Here is a 21,923-nt window from a genome sequence, read left to right on the forward strand (position 1 = left end):
CAGGGGACAGCAGGGTGCCAGCGTCCCCCGCGAGTGCCGGACCCCCCCGCCGGCGCTGAGGCCACCGAAAAATCCTGCCTCCTCCGGCGCCGGCTCAGGGCGCTCGGCCGGGCTGGGGACACTGTCACCAGGGTCCCTGCACCAAAGCCACCCGCCCGGCGCCCGAGGCCTGCCACCGCGCTGGGCCAGGTACGGAGGGGACGCGGGGGGGCCGGCGGGGGGGCCGGCGCGATGGCCAGACCCCGGGGTGCCGGCGGCCTCTTGCCGGGTCGGGGGGACGATGGTGGGACATGATGTCCCCTGTCTTGGGGACCACGCTGGGGCGCGGATGCCGTCTTGGGGGGGCGATATCCATCTCGGGGGGGCGATATCCATCTCGGGGGGGCGATACATGTCTCGGGGGGGCGATACCCATCTCGGGGGCGGTGAAACCCGTCTCGGGGGGGTGATGCCCCTCTCGGGGGGGCTCCCCGGCTCGGGGGACACTGCTGTCCCCGGGGGCCACCGTCCCCATCCGGAGCCCGGGGCTCGCCCGGGCCGTTTCGGGGGGGGGGGGGGCAGGCGGTGAAGCAAGGCTCGGTTGCCCCGACAACCTTCCTCCTCCTCCTCCTCCTCCTCCTCCTCGCCGTCACCCACATCCTCCTTCCGCCCCATCCTCTTCCTCGGCGCGGCTTCCGGCCGGCCTCCGCCGGGGACTTTGGTCCAGCCCCGCGGCTCCCGCAGCAATCAGCGGCCGGGGGAGGGAGGGAGGCAGCGCGGCGGCCATCGCCCGCCCGCCCCGCCGCCCCGCCGCCCCCGCGATGGCCTCCGCCGCGCCGCCGCCGCGCCCCAAGTCGCCCTTCAAGAAGCGCGGCAGCCTGCAGGCCCCCGGCCCCGTAGGTGAGCCCCCCCCGCCCCGCCCCGCCCCGGGCCCGGCTCCGCGGACCTGGGTGCCCGCCACGCTGCTTGGGGGGGGGGGGTCCCCGGGTGTAACGGGGCGCAGCCGGCGCTTCGGCGGGGCGCGCCCCTCACCGTGGCGTCGGGTCGGTGCGGTCTCCCCCCCCGCCCCTCATCCAGCGCGGCGGCCGCGGGGGCCGGCGGGGCGCTGCGGGCACCCTGCGGCACGGGGCCCCGGGGTGCCGAAGGCTGCCGGCACGCCGTGGGTGGCCCTGGGTGACAGCACGTCGAGGGTGGCCCTGGGTGCCACGTGTGCCCCGAGTGGCGCAGGGGGCCAGCATGTCGTGCACGGGTGACAGCACGATATGGGTGGCAGCGGGGTGACAGCACGTCGTGGGTGCCACGCGTGCCCGGGGTGGCACGGGGAGCCGGGGCGCGTGGGTGGCACGGGGTGCCGGCACCCATGGCACCCTCCTGGGTCGAGGGTGCCGGTCCCGGCCTCCCTCCGCCGTTCCCTGCGGGAAGGGGCCACGCCGGCACCCCGGGATGTCATGTGGCCCCAGTTTAACCAGTTGCCCCGACCCCCCCGTCCCCCAACCCCCCCACTGGTCCATGCTGCGGGGAGGGAACCGGGGGGGCCCCGCGCCACGTTGGGCACCTGCCTGGGGCCCCCCCCGGCCGGGCATCGGGGCCTGGGGCTGGGCACAGGCCCCAGGACACCTGGGTCCCCTCCCGGGGAGCAGATTCCCCCCTTCTTGGCGTGCGGGGGCCGGGCGGGGGTCTCGCGGTGCCCCCCCCGCGGCGCCTGCCCCCCCCTCGCCTGCTCGGCTCCCCCGGCGCAGCCTCGGTTTGCTCCGGCTGCGCTGGGCGCTGCAGCGGGCGTGCGGGGGGGGGGAACTGCCCCCCCCCCCCAGGCATCCCCCCGGGCGCAGGTAGGAGCTGGCGATGCTCGGCATTTCGGCGGGGCGACGGGATGGGGGGGTATCTTTTTGGGGGGGGGGAATATGTCCGTGCCCCCCCCCCAGCTTGCTGGGAGCTGCGTGGTGCATTGCCCCCCCCCCAATTTGGGGGTCTGTCCCCCAGCTGGATGGGGGGAACACATGGCCGGGGGGGAGGGCAGCTGGGGGGGGCAATGGGGGGCAAGTGCAGGGATTGGGGGGACTGGATGGAATGGGGGGGGACACAGGACGGACAGAGGGATGGAGGCAGCATGGACGGACTGGATGGGGGGGGCGACTGGCTGTGGGAGGCGATTTGAGCTGGGGGGGGACCCCAGCGACCTGACCCCCCCCCACACCCAGCGCTGAGACCTGGTACCCCCCCTCATTAGCTAACGAAGCCAGCTCCCCCCCCGGTCATCATATCCCTCTCCCTAATGGGTTAATACACTGGGGGGGGGGCCCTTAACCCGGCTCCCATTTAGAGGTTGCCCCCCCCAAATCTGCCGGGGGGGGGGCGCTTAACCCCCGGGGGGGGCCGGGCGGCCGGCGGGGCTGACGCGCTGCCCCGCGTTTCGTTTCGCTTCGCAGAGGGGCGCGGGGGGCCGGGCGCGCGGCCCCTGCAGTCGGCCCGCTCCCTGCCGGGGCCCCCCCACTGCCTCAAGCACTTCCCCGTGGACCTGCGCACCTCCATGGACGGCAAGTACAAGGAGATCGCCGAGGTAGGCGCCCCCCCCTCGCCCCCCCCACCCCCCCGCCGCGCGCCGAGGTCGGGGCGAGCCGGGCTGAGGCCGGGCGCAACTCGTCACACGCAGGAGCTGTTCTGCCGCTCGCTGGCGGAGAGCGAGATGCGCACGGCGCCCTACGAGTTCCCCGAGGAGAGCCCCATCGAGCAGCTGGAGGAGCGCCGGCAGCGCCTGGAGCGCCAGATCAGCCAGGACGTCAAGTGAGTGCCCCCCCCGGCCCCCCCCCCCCCGCCCCGGGCTGGGGTCTGTCCTCCCCCCCACCCCGGCGTGGGGCTGCTCCCGGGGGGCTCCCTGCCTGTGCCGGCTCTGTGTCCTCTCTCGTGGGTGTTGCGCCTGCTGTCCTTCTCCCCCTTTTCTCCCCCCCCTTTTCTCCCCCCCCTTTTCTCCCCCCCCTTTTCTCCCCCCCCTTTTCTCCCCCCCTTTTCTCCCCCCCCTTTTCTCCCCCCCTTTTCTCCCCCCTTTCTATCCCCCCCATATCTCCCCCCTTAATATCTCCCCCCTTTCTATCCCCCCCTTTCTATCCCCCCCTTCTATCCCCCCCCTTTCTATCCCCCCCTTTCTATCCCCCCCTTCTATCCCCCCCTTCTATCCCCCCCTTCTATCCCCCCCTTCTATCCTCCCCTTCTATCCTCCCCTTCTATCCCCCCCTTCTATCCCCCCCTTCTATCCCCCCCCTTCTATCCTCCCCTTTCTATCCCCCCCTTTCTATCCCCCCCTTTCTATCCCCCCCTTTCTATCCCCCCCCTTTCTATCCCCCCCCTTCTATCCCCCCTCTTCTATCCCCCCCCTTTCTATCCCCCCCCTTTCTCCCCCCCTTTTTCTCCCCCCCCCGTGTGCGTTCGTGCTGCTGGGGCATTAACAGGGCTGTTTTCTCTCCCCCCCCCGTTCCCCCCCCCGCCGCCACCCCAGACTCGAGCCCGACATTTTGCTCAGAGCCAAACAGGACTTCCTGAAAATTGACAGTGCCGCCGACCTGCAGTGAGTGTCCGGCTCGGGGACACCGGCGCCCGGCCACCGGGGACGCCGGGGGCTCGGGGACACCCCCCCCCCGGCCTGACCCCCCTCCCCCGCTGCTCCCCAGAGCCCCCCGGCGCCCGAGGGGTTAATGCACCCACAGCCGGGGGGGTTAGGGATGGGGGTTTGGGGTGCTGAGGATGGGACCCCCCCCACCCGCTTTGCCCCCCCCAACCTGTGTCCCCCCCCCCTGCAGGGGACCCGGTGCTGCGTGTCCTCCTCCCTCCTGTCTCTGCTTGGGGCACGGGGGTGGCCAGCCCCCCCCAGCCTCTTGTCTGTGTCACGAGTTATTCTGTTCTCTGTCCCCCCCCTCAAACTTTTCGTTGTGCTTGTGTGGGGCCGGGCGGGCGAGCGGGACGTGGCCCCCGGGTGCCCCCCCCCCCCGACGGCGGCGTCCCCCGGGCGCCGGGACCTCGCTGCCACCCGCCCCGGGCAGGACGCAGCCCCCCCACCTGTGGGGGGCCGGTCACAGTGGCGGCGGGGGGGCCACGGGGCGCTGCCAGCTCACGGCCCCCCCCGTGTGCCCCCAGGCTCTTCAAGGAGCAGAGCGAGGACCTGGTGGACCACGTCCCCAAGGAGCGCGAGGCGCTGCTGGAGAGGGAGTTTCAGAGGGTCACCATCTCCGGGGAGGAGAAGTGTGGGGTGAGACAGCCCCCCGGCCCCCCCCCCGGCCCCCCACTTTGCCCCACGGCGCTCCGCCGAGCATGGGCTTGGAGGATGACCACCACGGCGTGGACCCCCACGGCGCCCGTGGGGCACCACGGCCATCGCTGGCCGAGGAGCTCCTCGTTGGGGTTCCTCAGCCCCTTGCGCCCTGGCGTCCGGGGTGCCCAGAGCCCCCCCCCACCGCCCCTTCGCCCTTCCCAGGTGCCCTTCACGGACCTGCTGGACGCGGCCAAGAGCGTGGTGAAGGCGCTGTTCCTGCGGGAGAAGTACATGGGGCTGTCGCTGCAGAGCTTCTGCAAGACCACGGCCCGCTACCTGCAGGAGCTCTCCGAAAAGCCCCTGGAGACCCGGGGCTACGAGGAGGTGCCCGAGACCCCCGTGGCCGCCGGTGAGCAGAGCCGCCCTGGGGACGCGGTGGTGGCTGTGGCGGGGGGGACGTTGCCGGAGCGGCTCGGTGCATGCCCCACCGCAGATGCCCCCGTGCACCCGCCGTTCGCGGACCAGCACCCCTACGAGGCGTGGGACCCCCAGGCCATGCCGGGCGACCTCGGCTTCGGGCTCAAGATGGTGGACGGCGTGGTGCACGTCTACACCAAGCAGGACGTCACCGACAAGTGAGTTGGCCGGGGCTGAGCCACCACGGCTGGTGGCACCTTCCAGCCTGGAGGCAGCTGCCTTGGGGGAGGCGCCCGGGGGGGCCGTGGTGGCCCAGGGGGACCGAGGGAGCTGGGATGGGACCTGCTGGATTGGGGTGGCCCCGGGACCACGTGTGTGACCGGCCTCCGTCCCCCCGCCAGGAGCACAGAGCTGGACCTGCCGTACCCCGACCTGCAGGAGTTCATCGCCGACATGAACTTCCTCATGGCTTTAATCATTAACGGACCCATGTAAGGAGAAGCGCCGGGCTCTGTCCCCCTGCCACGGGGACGGCAAGGCGGGGACGGCGTCCATGCGTCCGTCCTGGCCGCAGCACCAGCTCTGCGCCCAGGGCTGGGACCTGCATCCGCTTGTCCTGATGGACATGGCCCTCCTCGGGGCTGGTTTTCTCCCTTTTCCCCCTTTTTTCTCCCCAAACTGATGGCGACCTCCTTGCCTTGGCCAGCAAATCCTTCTGCTACCGGCGCCTGCAGTACCTGAGCTCCAAGTTCCAGATGCACGTGCTGCTCAACGAGATGAAGGAGCTGGCGGCCCAGAAGAAGGTGCCCCACCGCGACTTCTACAACATCCGCAAGGTACCCGGGGGTCCCACAGCAGCAGCCACGCGACCGAGGGTCCCTGGCTGGGTCGGTGCCCAGGGGGGACGGGGGGACGGGCTCTGAGCTGAGCATCACCCCTTCCCACACAGGTGGACACCCACATCCACGCCTCGTCCTGCATGAACCAGAAGCATCTCCTGCGCTTCATCAAGCGGGCCATGAAGAAGCACCTGGACGAAATCGTCCACGTGGAGAAGGGCAAGGAGCAGACGCTCAAGGAGGTCTTCGAGACCATGAACCTCACTGCCTACGACCTCAGCGTGGACACGCTGGACGTCCACGCGGTACAGGAGACTCCTTCCAAGCCTGAGAGATGAGCAGGGACCCCAGTCTGTCTCCAGCCAGGCTGGGGGATCTTCTCCGGGGGCTGGGCCAGCGTCAGGTTGGGGGATTTTGGGTGGCTCCAGGGAGGTGGGTGGCATCGGCTCACGTCTGCCTCTCCATGCCAGGACCGCAACACTTTCCACCGTTTTGACAAGTTCAACGCCAAGTACAACCCCATCGGTGAGTCCATCCTGCGGGAGATCTTCATCAAGACGGACAACCGCGTCTCGGGGAAGTACTTTGCCCACATCATCAAGGTGAGCAGCCTTGGGGGTGGTGGGCACACTGCTGCCTGCCCCAGAGACCCCCCAGTCCCCTTCCCTCTAATGCCCACGGCGGCCAGCACCCAACCCGGGGTGATGTCCCTCCACATCCCCCTTCCCGGCGGTGACGGGTGACACCTTCCCCTCCCTGGCAGGAGGTGATGTCCGACCTGGAGGAAAGCAAGTACCAGAACGCCGAGCTGCGGCTCTCCATCTACGGCCGGTCCCGCGACGAGTGGGACAAACTGGCCCGCTGGGCCGTGAACCATCGCGTTCACTCCAACAACGTCCGCTGGCTCGTGCAGGTGCCCCGGCTCTTGTGAGTACCCCGGGCATCCCCGCCGGCGCCTGGGGCGCTCATCACACGTTGGCGGGGGCTCGGAGCGGGGGACGCAGGTGTGGTGGGGCGCCCGGCGCTGAGTGACCGCCGTTGCCCTCGCAGCGATGTCTACCGGACGAAGAGGCAGCTGGCCAACTTCCAGGAGATGCTGGAGAACATCTTCCTACCCCTCTACGAGGCCACCGTCCACCCTGCGCAGCACCCGGAGCTGCACCTCTTCCTGGAGCACGTGAGCACCGTCCCCTTGCGCCTGGGGTGGCTTGGTGACCCCCAGACCTGTCCCCCAGCCTGGGTCCACTATGTCCTGGAGCCAGGGACGGGGGGTCTTCTGGCGGAGGGGGTGACCGCAAAGCTGGCCGACGTCTTGCCCCGCAGGTGGACGGCTTCGACAGCGTAGACGATGAGTCCAAGCCGGAGCATCACATCTTCAACCTGGACAGCCCCTTGCCGGGCAACTGGGTGGAGGAGGACAACCCGCCCTACTCCTACTACCTGTACTACATGTATGCCAACATGACCGTGCTCAACCACCTCCGCCGGTAAGGCCACCCCAGGGTCCCGGCCCCGTCGGGAGGCGAGCGGAGGCTCCGGCGCCCCGTCCCCACCGCTGAGCCGCCGCTCACGCCCTCTCCGCAGGAAGCGAGGTTTCCACACCTTCGTGCTGCGGCCGCACTGCGGCGAGGCCGGCCCCATCCATCACCTCGTCTCGGGCTTCATGGTCTCGGAGAACATCTCACACGGCTTGCTGCTCCGCAAGGTGGGCGCCGGCAGCGGCTCGGACGCGCCGTGGGGGGAAACGTGGGGCCACCGGGTGCGTGGCCTGACCCCCGCCGTGTCCACCAGGCCCCCGTGCTGCAGTACCTCTACTACCTGGCGCAGATCGGCATTGCCATGTCCCCGCTCAGCAACAACAGCCTCTTCCTCAGCTACCACCGCAACCCGCTGCCCGAGTACCTGTCGCGGGGGCTCATGGTGTCCCTCTCCACCGACGACCCCCTGCAGTTCCACTTCACCAAGGTGAGCGGCCGTGGCAGTGGACGGCACGGCCACCGACCTGCCGTGGTCACGGGCCAGGGTCAGTCATGGCCAGAGCAAGGAGACCCCAGAGGGCTCTGAAGGTCCATCGAGGAGACCCCAGAGGGCTCTGAAGGTCCATCCAGGAGACCTGAGTGGGCTCTGAAGGTCCATCCAGGAGACCCCAGAGGGCTCTGAAGGTCCATCCAGGAGACCTGAGTGGGCTCTGAAGGTCCATCCAGGAGACCCCAGTGGGTTGTGAAGGTCCAGCGAGGAGACCCCAGTGGGTTGTGAAGGTCCATCCAGGAGACCCCAGTGGGCTCTGAAGGTCTAGTGAGGAGACCCCAGTGGGCTCTGAAGGTCCATCCAGGAGACCCCAGAGGGCTCTGAAGGTCCATCCAGGAGACCTGAGTGGGCTCTGAAGGTCCATCCAGGAGACCCCAGTGGGTTGTGAAGGTCCATCCAGGAGACCCCAGTGGGCTCTGAAGGTCCACCCAGGAGACCCCAGTGGGCTCTGAAGGTCCATCCAGGAGACCCCAGAGGGCTCTGAAGGTCCATCCAGGAGACCTGAGTGGGCTCTGAAGGTCCATCCAGGAGACCCCAGTGGGTTGTGAAGGTCTAGTGAGGAGACCCCAGAGGGCTCTGAAGGTCCATCCAGGAGACCCCAGAGGGTTGTGAAGGTCCATCCAGGAGACCCCAGTGGGCTCTGAAGATCTAGCAAGGAGGAGGGATGGGGTGGAAGATGCTGGGGGCCGCCGGGCGTTTTGGACGGGGGGGACCAGGGCCACCACGCTGAGGCCATGTCCCCGCAGGAGCCCCTCATGGAGGAGTACAGCATCGCCACCCAGGTCTGGAAGCTGAGCTCCTGCGACATGTGCGAGCTGGCCCGCAACAGCGTCCTCATGAGCGGCTTCTCCCACAAGGTAAGAGCAGCCCCAGCCCCACGGCGGGCGCCGGGGGGGCCGGCGGGCCGCGGGACCCCTCCTCGCCCTCGCTCTGCCCCAGGTGAAGAGCTACTGGCTGGGTCCCCACTACCAAAAAGAGGGGCCGGAGGGGAACGACATCCGCCGCACCAACGTGCCCGACATCCGCGTGAGCTACCGCTTCGAGACGCTGTGCCAGGAGCTGACGCTCATCACGCAGGCGGTGCAGAGCGAGGAGCTGGAGCCCATCCAGGAGGAGGACGCCCTCGCCATCGCCGCCGCCTTCGCCGCCCAGTGACGCCCGGCCCCGACTGGGGGGACGCGTGCCACCCCGCCGCCGTCCCCGCCGTCTCCCGCGCTGCTCCTTCGCCCCTCGCCGCTGTCCCCGGTGTCGTGCTGGTGCCTCCGTCGTCGGTCGCTCTGTTTTGGGTGGGTTCATCGGTTTGGGGTTTTTTTTTGTTTTTTAACTGGTTTTCTTGTAGCTGTGATGTCTGCCGGGCGCGGGGGACGGGGAAGGTGGGCGAGGGGTCCCCAGTGCCACTGCCAGCCAGGGGACACCGTGGGGTCCCCATGCTTGATCACCGTCTCCCCCTCGAGAGGGGACATGGGGACAAGCTACGGGAGTCGCTGCAGCCCCCAGCACCCAAACCGGGGTCTCTGCCCCCCCCCGGCTCCGCTGGCACCCTCCCCTGGGGGCTGCCACGTCCCCGTGGCCCTGGGGACACAGGGAGGCCAGCTGCAGGGGACAGCGGCCTTGGGGTGCCCGGCGGAGGAAGGGCAGGAATCCCCCCGCCTCCTCCTCCTCCTCCTCCTCGGCCGCGGAGGCCGCAGGGAGGAAGATGAGGGTCTAGGTCTGTGTGTGTCCCACCGTGTGCTGGGGGGGGGGGGAAAGGGGGGCACTGCGGTGCCCGGCCGGGCTTTCGCCCGTCTCGCACCCGAGGAGAAGGGGACGGTGACCGCATTAAAAAAAAAGGAAAAAAAAATGAAAGAAAGAAAAAAACCAAAAAAAGCATGAGAAATAAAGGTATTTAAGTAAAACCCGTGGCGAGTCTGGGCTGGGGGCTGGGGGGGGGCGCGGGAGGGGGCAGGGGAAACTGAGGCTCCTGGCAAACGTTCGCTTCCCTCCGGTGTCCCAATGGGGGGGGGGAACGATGGTGCCACCCCCCCCCGGTGCCACCAGCCCTGGACCTTTGTCCCCGGCTTAACGTCTGCTTGGGCTCGGCACCCATGGGAACAGCCCGGGAGACGAGGGCGCCCACGGGCCCGGCGCGGAAACGGGGGGGCTGCAGGGCCAAGCGGGGCCCCCCCGTACACCCCATCCCGGCCGGACCACCGAGCTGGCCCAGGGCATCGCCCCACCCCCACCCCATCACTGCTGCGTAGCCCCCAAGCAGGACCTGCGTGTGTCGGGGGGGGGCAGAGCTGGGGGGAGGGCGGATGGAGCTGGAGTGGGTACGGGGGGGGGGGGTCCCGGTGTGGGGAGAGGCAGGGGGTGATGTGTCTCCGCTCTGCTGGTGGTGGGACCCACTGCGGGGGGGCAGGGGGGGGTCCTGGGGTTCCCAATTGGGGGCCCCCATGCAGCCGGGGGACCCAAGGGGAAGCGATACCCCCCGCCTGGACTGGGGGGGCCCCCTGCAGATGGGGGACCTAAGGGGGGACCGATACCCCCCCAGGATTGGGGGTGCCCCCATGCAGATATGGGACCTGAGGGGGGGAGCGATAGCCCCCCAGGACTGGGGGCCCCAAGGAAAAGGGGCACCCAAGGGGTGAGCGATACCCCCCCCAGATTGGGGGCCCCCATGCAGAAGAGGGACCCAAGGGGGAGCAGTACCCCCTCCCCCTGGATTGTGGGGGGGTCTCATGCAGTTGGGGGACCCAAGGGGGGACCAATACCCCCCCCAGGATTGGGGCCCCCATGCAGATGGGAGACCTAAGGGGGGACTGATATCCCCCCAGGATTGGGGGGGCCCCATGCAAACAGGGCACCCAAAGGGGGAACGATACCCCCCCCAGGATGGGGGGGGCCCATGCAGCTGGGGCACCCAAGGGGGACTAATACCCCCCCCCCCAAGATTGGGGTCCCCATGCAGACGGGGCACCCAAGGGGGACCAATACCCCCCCCAAGATTGGGGCCCCCAGGCAGCTGGGGCACCCAAGGGGGAGCAATACCCCCCCCCCAGATTGGGGTCCCCATGCAGATAGGGCACCCGGGGGGGGGCACATGACCCCCAGGATTTGGGGGACCCTCCTACAGCCTGGGGGGACTCAAGGCCGGACACATCCCCCCCCCACCCCGGAAGAGGTGCCCCCCCCCATGCAGAATGGGGGACACAAATGGGGAGCGGTGCCCCCGCGCGGACTGGGGGGGGGGGCGCTAAGGAAGGACCCAACCCCCCAGGATCGGGGGGGGGGGGCACCCTCCCCGCTGAGGCCGCAGGCACGTAGCCCTGCCCCCGCGCCGTGCCAGGGGGTGGCGGCCCCTTTAAGGCCCCCCCCCGCGTGGGGGAGGGGATGGAGGCTTCCGGGTTGGGGAGGGGAAGGGAGGCACCGCCGCCATGGCCGCCGTTTTGGGATACTGGGACATTCGCGGCGTAAGTGGGGCTGGGGGGGGCGCGGGGGGGAGAGCTGGCCCCCCCGTGGGCTCCCAGGCTGCGGGGGGGGCCCCTTTCCCTGGGGGGGGGGCAGGAGCCGGGCCCCACCGCCTTTCCCCTTCTCCCAGCTCTTTGGGGCCTTCCCTGCCCTGGGGGGGCTCTGGGGGGCCCTTCCTTGGGGGGGGGCAGGGTGCAGTGGCCCCTCCCCACCGTAACTCTGCCATGGGGCTGGCCCCCACCCTGGGGTGCTTTGGGGGGGGGGCTGGAGCACCACCAACCCCCCCCTCCGGGGCAGAGGTCCCTGCAACACCCATGGGTGCCCCCCCACATGCTTTGCCTCAGCTTCCCCCCGGTGGAGGGCAGGGTTGGGGGGGGCTGGGGGTCGTGGGGGGGGGCCGGGGCTTAGGCGGGGCCCCACTGATTTCTGCCCCCCCCGCCCAGCTGGCTCACGCCATCCGCCTGCTCCTGGAGTACACGGAGACGCCCTACGAGGACAAGCTGTACAGCTGCGGGGAAGGTGAGCGGCCGGGGGGGCTCCCCCCCCCCGGGACCCCTGCTGCGGGGGGTCCCCGCACGCCCCCGGGGACACGGGGTGACCCTCTGCTCTCCCCCCAGCTCCCGACTATGACAAGAGCCAGTGGATCAAGGAGAAGGAGAAGCTGGGGCTGGACTTCCCCAACGTGAGTGGCCTCGGCGGGGGGGGGGGGGGGGCTTTGGGGGTGGCATCCCGGGGGGGTGGCAGGTGCCACGCTGCTGCGCCTGCTGTCCCCTGCCACGCTGATGCGCCTGCTGTCCCCTGCAGCTCCCCTACTTCATCGACGGCAAGACCAAGCTCACGCAGAGCAACGCCATCCTCCGCTACATCGCCCGCAAGCACAAGATGTGTGAGTGCCCGGGGCTGGGGCGGGCTGGGGTGACGGGTGGCCCCGCACAGCGCTGACGGCTCCCCGCTCCGCAGGCGGCGAGACGGAGGAGGAGATCATCCGCGTGGACATGCTGGAGAACCAGATCATGGACTTCCGAATGAGCCTGGTGATGGTCTGCTACAACCCTGACTTTGTGAGTGGCTCTGCGCTGTGGTTTGTGATCGCCCGTCCCGGTGGCACAGGGCTGCCTGTGCTGGGATCCTTCCTGACCGGGCCCTGGGGAATGGGGCTGGATGAACCTGGGAGCACTGGGGGCATCTGGAGAGGCTGTTGTCTCCTGGGGTGGTGGGGAGTGGAGCGTGAGGACTTGGGCATCCACCGCTTTGTCCTTTCCCTCTGCAGGAGAAGCTGAAGCCGGGGTACCTGGAGCAGCTGCCAGGGAAGCTGAAGCTCTTCTCCAACTTCCTGGGGGACAGAAAGTGGTTTGTGGGGGAGAAGGTATGGTCCGGACCCCGCAGGAGGGGTTGGGAAGGGGGTCTGGCCCCACGGTGCTCCTCACTGCATCTCTCCCTCCCCAGCTCACCTTTGTGGACTTCCTCATGTTCGATGTGCTGGATCAGAACCGCATTTTTGAACCCAAGTGCCTGGACTCATTCAAGAACCTGAAGGACTTCATGGACCGCTTTGGGGTGAGCTGGGTGCCGCTCGGGTCCTGCGGTGGCTGCTCCGGGCTCTCCTGGGGTCCCGGAGCCGCTGTCTGCACCATCACCCGTGGGCATTGGTGCATCACCAATGGTGACGATGGGCATCACCCCTGGGCATGGGATCCCCGTGGGGAAGGACCTCCCGGAGGCAGCTCTGACACCCTCCAGGGTCCTCCTCAAGGACCCCTGGGGCAGAGGGGTCCCCCACGAGCCCTGGATGAGGCCCCAGCGCTCTCCTTCCTTCCGCAGGCCTTGGAGAAGGTCGCTGCCTACATGAAATCCAGCCTCTTCCTCAAGATGCCCATCAACAACAAGATGGCCAAGTGGGGCAACAAGAAGGAGTAGGTGTGCGGCGTGGGGTGAGACAGGCCGGGGCGTCCTTCACCCGTCCAGGACTGACCCCCAATGCCGTCTGTAGTGGGGGGGGGCAAGCACCGCCGGGGTGAAGCGCTCTCCTGACCACGGGCAGCCCCCCCAAATCAATAAAACATGTAGATGCAGCAGCCCGAGTCCCTTGCCGAGTGCCTGCGGGTTGGAGGGGGTGGAAGTCCTCGGGATCGCCTTCCTGTGACGTGGGGCGAGTGGGGCCATCCCTGCCACCCAAGGGTGCCCTGGCCCCCCCTTAGCTTGGGGATGGGCTGGGGAAGCCTCAGCAGAGCTTTGTGTTGTCCCCTCGCTCTGCCTCGGCACGGAGAGGCCGTAGCCCCCCTCCTTGCTCCCCCGGGAACGTGTCTCCTCCGCTGCCCTGGGACCTTCTCGTTAGCGCATTCCTGCACACTAATGAGGAGAAGCTGGCGAAGGAGCTGGCTGGGGGCTTGGTGCCCCGCCAGCGCCTGCGGCGTTGGGAGCCCGCTCTGCCCAAGCCGGGGTGGGCTGGAGGCCAGCCGCGTCCCGTGAGCCCGTCCCCGCCACGGTCACCCCGGGATGGGGACCCGGAGGTGGCCCTGGGAGTGGGGTGGCACCAGCCGGCTTCGCCCCCGCCAAAACTGCGCGTAGCCCGCGGTGGTGCTGCTCCGCTTTGCGTTTTATTTCTTCTGCGTCACAGTTGCTTTGCACGTCGGGATCGGCACAAGTGTTTCGCGGCGCCCAGCCCTCCCCGGCGGCCCCACTGCCTCTCTGGGTGGCTGGAGATAGGATCAAGCAACAGATCCCCCCTGGGAGATCCCGAATCTCCCCCCAGGAGATCCCAGATCTCCCCCAGGAGCTCTCCAGCGTGGCTGGCTGCTAGGGAACGGCCGGGGGAGGCGGAAACGCCAGCGGAGCGGGCTGCTGCCCTTCGGGCTGCCGTCGTTTGGAGCTGGAGGATGCAGCTCTCCATCCTGGGGGGGGGAGGCAGGAAAAGGGGAGCCCCGTCCCCCCTCCTTCGAGCCCCCCAAGTCCTGCAGCGCTGGTCCCAGCGTCGCCCCCTCGGCTGGGCTGCTCGTCATGGGGGGCTGCGGTGGGGGGGGGCGGCGGGGGAAGGCGTCAGCGTGGTCCCAGCCCCTGGCGGCTCAGTCCCTCGGACCGATCTGCCAAGAGAGGACAACAAGCCCTGGGGAGGGAGCCCCCGGGCTCGGCCCCCCCCGGAAAAACCCCATCCGCGACGGGAAGGCGGCGCCGCGGGCTCCGACCGGGAGCCTCACCCCCAGGGACGTCTTCACGGCCGAGAGCTTGAAGACGACGCGTCGCCACTCCTCCGGGCAGACGGCTCGCAGCTCCTCCGGGCTCATGTGCAGCAGCTGCTGCCCGGAGAGGACGCCGAGGCACTTCACCGTTCTGGGGGGGCGGATGGATGGACAGACAGACACCCACCCGGTAAGACGCCGGAGCTCTGAGCTCAGGGTGACTTTTGATGGGGGAGCTCCTGTGGGTCCCCCAACACCCCGATACGGTCTAAGGGACGTGGGGAGCCGCCACGGGGGCTCGAGGATGCTCCGGAGAGGCGAGCGGGGCCACCTACATCCGCGAGAAACCCTTGTCCTGCAGCCAAGCGGTCACCTCTGCCGGCGGGGACCTGAGGTGGAGGGTGGGAGGGCTGCTCTGGAAGAGAGGAAGGCCCAGGTAGGTCCAAGGGCAGCGTGCTGGGGTCCGTGCGGGCACGGGGGACGATGACAAGGGTGACCCACCTGGCTCGCGGTGGCATCCTGCCCCAGGGGCTCCAGGATGTTGCTGGGGACGTAGCCCTTCTCCCCCAGGCTGTTCTGCACCAGCCACCACTTCTTCCGCTGGTCCAGGACCTAGGAGACACGGTGACAACAAGGGTGGTGTGGCCCCCGTGCCTTGTCCCCCGCTTGGGGACCCCGTTTTACCTGCAGCATTTCCCCTCTCTGGACGGTCAGCTCCTGCGTGTTCCTGCCCTGAAACTCGTACAGGGCCTGCATGAGCGGCGGGGTGGAGAGAGGGGACCTGCAGGGACAAAGTGGCCCTGAGTGCCCACCGGTGCGTCCCCCAGCCCCGGCCGGGGGCTGCAGCCAGCCCTCGCTGCCCCCCCGGGCCGGGTGGGTGAGTGCCCAGCGGCAGCACCGGGCGCGGGGGGCTGCCACCGTCCCCGCGTCCCTCTGTGTCCCCACTTACACAAGGTTGTCCCCGGGGCTCGCGGCAGGCACCTGCGTGGGGAGCAAAGGGGATCGGCGCTCAGAGCGAGCCGGGGAAACCGAGGCAGGGAGCAATGCTCCCCCCCCGGCTCCCCCCCCCCCAGGACTGCCGTGGGGCCGGGACTTACGCGCTCGGCGGCAGGGGGGACCCCCGGCTGCGCCAGCAGCGGTGGCAGCCACCCGTCGGAGAAGACGGGGATGTAGGTGGGCACCGAGTCGCCGTTGGGGTACTCGGCCCTGCGAGGGGAGGAAGACTCCGATGCTTTTCCCAGCGGGAAGGCCTCCTGCTCCCCCCAGCATCCCGGGGTACCCCAAGGATGGAGACCCCCCCGCCAAGCATCTCATCCTCTTCCCAGCACCTCCTGGGGGTGTCCAGCACCTCCGCAAAGTGCCTGGGAGGGGGAGGCTGGGATTTGCCCCCCCCCCCGCCCCGGGCTGGGACCCCCCCACCTGATCTTGGTCCAGGCCATGCCCAGGCTCTTCCAGGTGTTGTAGTCCTCCGGGTGCAGGGTCTCCTCCAGCAGGTCCATGGCCGCCTGGATGAGCAGCGGGGTCTCCACGGAGGACGCCAGGCCGGGGTCCGGGCAGTGGTCCAGGACCTGCTCGGGGGGTCGTGGCTGTGAGCGGCTTCCTCGGGCCGTGCCCCCACCCTTGGGTGCTGGGCTCGGCCCCCCCGGTGGGTGCTGAGGGTGAAGGCTGGGACGACACTCACGAAGGACAAGGTGGAGAAGAGCAGGCGCAGCAGCTCGGGGGTGCTCGGCTTCTCCACGTTCCCGCGAAGCTTGCCCTGCGCCCGGAGCCGGGGGGGGCATCTCGGTGCCACGTTTGCCCCAGCAACCCCCCCCAAGAGAAGCTGGGCCGCGGGGGGCTTCCCCAAGGCCTCTGCAGCCCCATCCTCCCAGTATAACCCATCCGTCCCAGTGCAACCCCAGCGGCTCCCCTTGGCCCACCTGCGGTAGGGATGCAGGATGAGGGCTCCTGGGGGTGGGCAAGGGGATGAACGCCCCAGGGTCCCATCCAGCACCGTAGGGTCCATCCAGCACCCAGGGTCCCATCCAGCACCCCGGGGTCCCATCCAGCACCCCATGGGACCTACCAGGAGGTTGAGGGCGTATTTAACCTTCTGGAAGAAGTCCCTGTAGTCGGCCTCGGGGGGCAGAACTGGAGGGGCAGAGAGAGGGGAGCTGGCACTGGGGTGTCCCCACGTGTCGTGCCCCCCCCGCCCCCCCCCAGCAGGATCCCGGCCCTTTTATTACGTTTTTCCTTCTTTTTCTTCTTTTTCCACGGGTTCTTGGTGCTGGCCGAGCCCAGGGCCGCCTGCAGCTGGCTCACGAAGAGCTCCACGTCGCCCAGCACGTGGTTGAGGACCTCCTGCGGGACGGGGCGGCGTGAGCACCCGGGGGGGGGGACACACGATGACGGGGGGCACGGGGACACCCCCGTGCCGGGAACACCCGGGCACTTACGGTGTCTCGCTCCAGGTCGCTCATGGGCTGGTTGGTGGCGTTGAGCCACAGAGGCTGCTGGGTGCCTGGTGATGGAGAAGACCTCCAGCGGGGACCATCGCATCCCCCCCCCGCTCAAAACCCCCCCCCCCGCCCCCTTTTGCCCTGCCGCAGGGGAAACTGAGGCACGCCACGCGTGGGACCCCGGCGTCCGGGGCCGTCCGGCCCCCCCCCCCATGGCTCACCGTGCTCGGCGGGGGGCGGCCCGTAGGGGTCCGGCTCTGAGCTCTCTGCCCACCGCTCGGGCGCCCTGGGGGGGGGCTGCAGGTACGGGGGGGGGCGGCTCAGCGCAGCTTCCAGGCTGGTCCTGAGTAGGGGAGTGACAGGGAGGGGGTGAGGCCAGGGAGGTGGTGGGTGCCGTTGTGGGGGGGGGGGTCTGGTGCTATGGGCTAGGGAGGGGTTTGGGGGGGGGTTGTGCTTGGGGGGGGTGGGGGGAGAGGGTGTCCGAGCCTGCAGCTGGGGTGCAAGGGTGGGAGGGGGTCTATGCCCATGGGTGCGGGGGGGGCACGGGGGGGGTCTGAGCCTGGGTATGGGGGTAGCAGAGGGTCTGTGCCCATGAGGGGGGAAGGAGGGGGTCATGTATGGGGGGGGTCTGGGCGCAGGGATGGGGTAAGGGGGTGGGGGGGGCCATGCCCATGGGGAGGGGACTCAAGCCTGGGGATGGGGTGCAAGGGTGGGAGGGGGTCTGTGCTCAGGTCTGGGGGGGGGAAGGGGGTCTGCACCCATGGGTGGGGGGACATGGGGGGGGAGTCTGAGCCCGGGTAGGGGGGTAGGAGAAGGTCTGTGGCCATGGAGGGGGAGGGGAAAGGAGGGGGTTCATGTATGGGGGGGGTCTGGGTGCAGGGATGGGGTAAGGGGGTGGGATGGGGGGGGCATGCACACGGGGAGGGGGCCTGGGGCTGGGCTGTGGGGCTGGGAGGGGGTCTGAGCCTGGGGATGGGGTCTGGGGTGTGACAAGGGGTCTATGGCCGTGGGGGGGGTAGGAGAGGGCCCCAACCTAGGCAGGGGGGCAGGAGGGGGGGGTCCGGGTCCTTGTGCAGGGGGGGGGTCCGAGCCCAGGGGTGGCAAAGGGTCCGTGCCCATGGGTGGGGGTCCATGCCCGGGCTGGGAAGAGCTAGAAGGGGGTCTGTGGCCCCCCCCCGGGGGGGGGTATGGTGGGGGGGGGCGGAGGGGGCCGTGTGCCCCCCCCCACCTGTGGCTCTGCTGACTCCTCTGCTCCTCTTTCCACTGCTTGAGCAGCTGCTCCAGGTTGGCCTTCAGCGTCTCCGCCTGCCGCACAGCCGGGGGGGCCCCTCGCATGAGCAGCCCCCCCAGCACCCCGGCCCCCCCCCGGCGCCCCGGCTCACCCCGGGCCCGTCGCACTGGAAGAGCAGGACGCTGGCGCCGGGGGGGTCGCGCTCCTGCACCCGCAGCGCCAGCACCGAGTCGTAGGCGCCCGCGTCCAGCGCGGCCGAGCACTCCTGCAGCCCCCCCAGCGGGAAGCTCTCCAGCTCCTCCTGCGGGGGGGCAACGGGGGCCCTGAGCGCCCCCCCGGCACGCGGGGGGCCCCCCCGGCCTGGGGGTGCGCTAGGGCCGAGGGCTGCTGGGTACCAGGTTATGGGTTATTGGAGGGGCTATGGGGGGTGCCAGGGCTGGGGGGTACCAGGGTTATGGGGGGGCTATGGGGGGGTGCCATGGGGGGTACCAGGGTTATGGGGGGGCTCTGGGGGGGTATCATGGGGGGTACCAGGGTTATGGGGGGGACTATGGGGGGGTGCCAGGGCTGGGGGGTACCAGAGTTATAGGGGTGTTATGGGGGGGTGCCATGGGGGGTACCAGGGTTATGGGGATGCTCTGGGGGGGGGTGCCAGGGCTGGGGGGGTGCCAGGGTTATGGGGGTACTATAGAGGATGCCAGGGCTGGGGGGGTATCAAGGTTACGGGGGTGCTATGGGGGGGTGCCAGGGCTGGGTGGGGGTATCAGGGTTATGGGGGTGCTATGGGGGGGTGCCAGGGCGGGGGAGGTACCAGAGTTATGGGGGTGTTATGGGGGGGTGCCAGGGCTGGAGGGGTACCAGAGTTATGGGGGGGTGCCGGGGCTGGGGGGGTACCAGGGTTATGGGGGTGCTATGCGGGGGTGCCAGGGCTGGGGGGGTACCAGAGTTATAGTGGTGTTATGGGGGGGTGCCATGGGGGGTACCAGGCTTATGGGGATGCTCTGGGGGGGGGTGCCAGGGTTATGGGGGTACTATAGAGGATGCCAGGGCTGGGGGGGTATCAAGGTTACGGGGGTGCTATGGGGGGGTGCCAGGGCTGAGTGGGGGTATCAGGGTTATGGGGGTGCTATGGGGCGGGTGCCAGGGCGGGGGGGGTACCAGGGTTAGGGGGGTGCTATGGGGGGGTGCCAGGGGTGTGGGTGTGGGTTACCAGGGTTATGGGGGTGCTATGGGGGGTGTCGGGGGGGGTATCAGGGTTATGGGGGTGTTATGGGGGGGTGCAATGGCTGGGGGGGGTACCAGGGTTAGGGGGGTGCTATGGGGGGGTGCCAGGGCTGGGGGGGGGGTTACCAGGGTTATGTGGGTGCTATGGGGGGTGTCGGGGGGATAACAGGGTTATGGGAGTGTTATGGGGGGGTGCAATGGCTGGGGGGGGTATCAGGGTTATGGGGGTGCTGTGGGGGGTACCAGGGTTACAGGGGGGCTATTGGGGGGGGTGCCGGGGCTGGGGGGTACCAGGGTTATGGAGGTCCTATGAGGGAGGGTGCCAGGGCTGGGGGGGGGTGCCAGGGTTATGGGAATGCTATGGGGGGTACCAGGGTTATGGGGGGGCTATGGGGGAGGGTATCAGGGTTATGGGGGTGCTATGGGGGGTGCCAGGGTTATGGGGGGGCTATGGGGGGGTATCAGGGTTGGGGGGGTGCTATGGCAGCGTGCCAGGGCTGGGGGGTATCAGGGTTATGGGGGTGCTATGGGGGGGGCTATGGGGGGGTACCAGAGCTGGGGGGGGGTGGTACCATGGTTATGGGGGTGCCAAGTCCAGGGTGGGTGCCAGGCGCAAGGGGATGCCAAGGCTGGGGAGCGCCAGTCTCCCCCCCAGCGTGCCGGGGGGGGGCGGGGGGGGGGCTCACCTTGCTCTCGGTGTCGCTCAGCACCAGCTCCTGCCCCTTGACTTGCAGGATGAGGTCCTGGCCCCAGACGCGGCCCTGGGCCTCCAGCGCCTTCAGACGCGCCACGCAGTCGTCCGTGCCGCGCACGCCGGGCTCCAGGCGCAGCGTCAGCAGGTGCTGGGGGGCAGCGCCGTCACCGGGCGCCCCCCCCGCGCCCCCCCCTTCCCCGGGCACCGGCGGGCTCCTACCTGCACGCGGTGCTGGAAGGGGCTTTGCTGCAGCAGGCTCTGGGCATAGTCCTTGCGCTGGCCTGCGAGGGGCACGGGGCGTGAGGGGGGGTGCTGGGTGCAGGGGGGGGGTCAGGGTGCAAGGGGGGGGGTCAGGGTGCTGCTGTTGCTTACTATAAATCATTTTCCCGCTGGGCCGGGTGAAGCTCTTGGAGCGCTGGAGCTGGGGGCCGTCGCGGCTGAGCTCGCTGCAGGATGGACGGACGGAGGTGAGGCCTGAGCATCCCCCCCCCCCCCCGGCCCTGCCAGCCCTGGGGGGGGGTCTCGGAGGGCTCATAGGGTGGCTCCTTGCCAGCCGTCACCTCGGGGTGCCCCGACACCCCCCGGTACTCACGGGGGAGCAGGGTTGGTCCAGTGGCCCCAGGGGTCTGCCATGGTGCTGGGGGGGGGGCCGCGTGGGGCACGTGCCTGCCTGCCTGCGGGGAGAGCGCATTTGCACCCATGGGTGCTCGCAGGCACGCGGCGGGTGCACGTGAGCGCCCGGGCACGGATGGGGCACGCGCGCGTGCAAACGGCATCGCTGCGGGGATGCAGCCGTGGGGCAGGGTGCACCCCCCGCCCCCCGGCAGCGGGAGCCTGCGCGGCCCCAGGGCCCCTTCGTACCTGGGTGACGTCAGCGCGACGTCACGGCTTCCTGGGTGCGAATCCGGCCCCTTTATGGCCGGTTTGGGGCTACCCGGCCCCCTCTTTGGCACCAGGCGGGTGCTTTTGGCCCCTGGGCAGAGCAGCCGGGGCTGCGGTTATGTGGTCCTGAGCCAGGCGCTGGGCACGGTCCCCATGTCCCCATGTCCCCCCCAGTGGGTCCCTGTCTGCACCCGGTGGCCTGGGGACCCCCAGCACCGCCCCCCTCCCCAGGGTGCTGGCATCGTCCCCGTGCCCAGCAAGACCCCCCCTGCACCCCCATCCCACCCCGCGGGGTTTCACCCGGCTCCGGCGCGAAATCCCCCCGTGGGGACGCCGGCAGCGGGGTGACCCCCACCCAGGTCAGCACCCCGGTTTGGGGCGACGGCCCCGGCCCGGCTCACCCGACCCGCGGCACCCTGCTCCTCCGGCGGCCCCGCGGCCAAGCGCACGGCGGGGGCCCGGGGCGCTGCCTCGACGCGGCCTGACGTCGGCACCGCACCCGCCTGCTCTTTGCCCGCTGGCGCCCGTCCCCACCCCGCCGGCGGCACCCTGGGCACCCAGCGCCTCCTCCCGCCCCCCCCCCGCCGAAACCCTCCGGGAAGGGGGCCGCGGCTCGGCCTGGCTGCAAGGGTTTGGGTCCGGCCCCTGCGTGGCCTGGAGAAGGGGTGATGGGGGGGGGTCCCCGCTTTGCGTCCTTGTCCCCATCGTCCCCGGATGTCCAGGCTGGTGCGATCCGGCGGGATTATCCCGTTTCCTCCCCCCGGCTCGGGTGCAGTGGGGAGAGCTTCCGCCGCCCTGGCCCAGTCTGTGCAGCCCGCTCCCCTGGCTGCTCCGGGGGCCGGCCTGGAGGATGCCGGGGGGGGGCCACACTGGCGGGACCCCCCCATGGGGTGGCAGGACCCCCGTGGGGTGGTGGCAACAGGCCTGGGACCAGCCCACGGCCTCACTGGCGGAGGGGCCCAGGTGTCCTGGGCCGGGGGCTTTTGTGCAGAGGCTCGCTGGGGCCTTGGGGGGGGCGGGGGGGCCGCAGGGCTGGTGCAGAGGGCTGGGAATAGCCCCAGGGAGCGATTTTGGGGGGGGGGGGGGGGCCCTCAGTTTCCCCACCGCGGAGGCGGGCCGCGGTGCAGACCCCGCCGGTGGCCACCAGGGGGCAGCACGTGCCCGCGTCACCCCCCCCCGCCCAGCTGTGCGGCTGCCCAGCTGTGCGACCCCCCCTCCCCGTCTCCCCCAGATGTGCAGCGCCCCAGCTGCGGCCGGTGCCGCCCCCGTGCTGCCGGCACCGCGCTGGGCACAGGCGGGTGGCACTTGGGGGGGGGGGACAAGCCCCC

At 70.1% G+C, this 21,923-nt stretch overlaps 3 protein-coding genes across 5 annotated transcripts; 2 read left to right on the forward strand and 1 right to left on the reverse strand.

The window, feature by feature from the left end:
• The first annotated feature begins 632 nt into the window (after positions 1–632).
• AMPD2 (adenosine monophosphate deaminase 2) lies at positions 633–9,398 on the forward strand. 2 transcript variants are annotated; one of them, XM_064497976.1, is made up of 18 exons: positions 633–879; positions 2,406–2,536; positions 2,630–2,760; positions 3,470–3,538; positions 4,105–4,216; positions 4,442–4,628; positions 4,713–4,854; positions 5,038–5,127; positions 5,343–5,472; positions 5,586–5,780; positions 5,946–6,077; positions 6,239–6,402; positions 6,526–6,652; positions 6,799–6,962; positions 7,060–7,180; positions 7,267–7,440; positions 8,250–8,360; positions 8,443–9,398. In XM_064497976.1, the coding sequence occupies exons 1-18, from the start codon at positions 801–803 to the stop codon at positions 8,656–8,658; spliced, it is 2,475 nt and encodes an 824-aa protein (XP_064354046.1). In that variant the 5' UTR covers positions 633–800; the 3' UTR covers positions 8,659–9,398. The 2 variants fall into 2 exon arrangements, with proteins under 2 accessions (XP_064354046.1, XP_064354047.1); XM_064497977.1 differs by lacking the exon at positions 3,470–3,538.
• Positions 9,399–10,842: 1,444 nt separating this feature from the next.
• LOC112985887 (glutathione S-transferase Mu 3-like) lies at positions 10,843–13,025 on the forward strand. The gene is made up of 8 exons (XM_064498038.1): positions 10,843–10,952; positions 11,394–11,469; positions 11,568–11,632; positions 11,755–11,836; positions 11,911–12,011; positions 12,221–12,316; positions 12,397–12,507; positions 12,772–13,025. Exons 1-8 carry the CDS (start codon positions 10,917–10,919, stop codon positions 12,865–12,867), a joined length of 663 nt encoding a protein of 220 aa, XP_064354108.1. The 5' UTR covers positions 10,843–10,916; the 3' UTR covers positions 12,868–13,025.
• Positions 13,026–13,525: 500 nt separating this feature from the next.
• On the reverse strand, positions 13,526–21,097 carry EPS8L3 (EPS8 signaling adaptor L3). Of its 2 annotated transcripts, XM_064498147.1 has the most exons (21): positions 20,997–21,097; positions 20,575–20,686; positions 20,306–20,387; positions 20,086–20,159; positions 19,933–19,994; positions 19,706–19,861; positions 17,947–18,096; positions 17,793–17,869; positions 16,786–16,907; positions 16,562–16,626; positions 16,352–16,466; positions 16,192–16,256; positions 15,808–15,882; positions 15,546–15,694; positions 15,224–15,332; positions 15,076–15,107; positions 14,811–14,907; positions 14,628–14,738; positions 14,462–14,541; positions 14,145–14,277; positions 13,526–14,030 (listed from the first exon to the last, which is right to left on the reverse strand). In XM_064498147.1, the coding sequence occupies exons 3-21, from the start codon at positions 20,344–20,346 to the stop codon at positions 14,013–14,015; spliced, it is 1,731 nt and encodes a 576-aa protein (XP_064354217.1). In that variant the 5' UTR covers positions 20,347–20,387; positions 20,575–20,686; positions 20,997–21,097; the 3' UTR covers positions 13,526–14,012. The 2 variants fall into 2 exon arrangements, with proteins under 2 accessions (XP_064354217.1, XP_064354218.1); XM_064498148.1 differs by lacking the exons at positions 20,575–20,686; positions 20,997–21,097 and having other exon boundaries at positions 20,306–20,487.
• Positions 21,098–21,923: the final 826 nt, after the last annotated feature.

Source organism: Dromaius novaehollandiae, chromosome 27 (assembly GCF_036370855.1).
Source record: "Dromaius novaehollandiae isolate bDroNov1 chromosome 27, bDroNov1.hap1, whole genome shotgun sequence".
Lineage (NCBI taxonomy): Eukaryota > Metazoa > Chordata > Aves > Casuariiformes > Dromaiidae > Dromaius > Dromaius novaehollandiae.

Excerpts from the sequence above, each read along its gene's own strand:
- EPS8L3 (XM_064498147.1), bottom strand. The coding sequence starts at position 20,346 with ATGGCAGACCCCTGGGGCCACTGGACCAACCCTGCTCCCCC. Across the intron at positions 15,883-16,191 it reads AATACGCCCTCAACCTCCTG|GGCAAGCTTCGCGGGAACGT; the intron begins GTAGGTCCCATG and ends CTCCGGGCGCAG. Across the intron at positions 14,542-14,627 it reads AGGATGCCACCGCGAGCCAG|AGCAGCCCTCCCACCCTCCA; the intron begins GTGGGTCACCCT and ends CCTCTCTTCCAG.
- LOC112985887 (XM_064498038.1), top strand. The coding sequence starts at position 10,917 with ATGGCCGCCGTTTTGGGATACTGGGACATTCGCGGC. Across the intron at positions 12,012-12,220 it reads TCTGCTACAACCCTGACTTT|GAGAAGCTGAAGCCGGGGTA; the intron begins GTGAGTGGCTCT and ends TTCCCTCTGCAG. Across the intron at positions 12,508-12,771 it reads ACTTCATGGACCGCTTTGGG|GCCTTGGAGAAGGTCGCTGC; the intron begins GTGAGCTGGGTG and ends TTCCTTCCGCAG.
- AMPD2 (XM_064497976.1), top strand. The coding sequence starts at position 801 with ATGGCCTCCGCCGCGCCGCCGCCGCGCCCCAAGTCGCCCTTCAAGAAG. Across the intron at positions 4,629-4,712 it reads CGAGACCCCCGTGGCCGCCG|ATGCCCCCGTGCACCCGCCG; the intron begins GTGAGCAGAGCC and ends GCCCCACCGCAG. Across the intron at positions 6,653-6,798 it reads TGCACCTCTTCCTGGAGCAC|GTGGACGGCTTCGACAGCGT; the intron begins GTGAGCACCGTC and ends CTTGCCCCGCAG.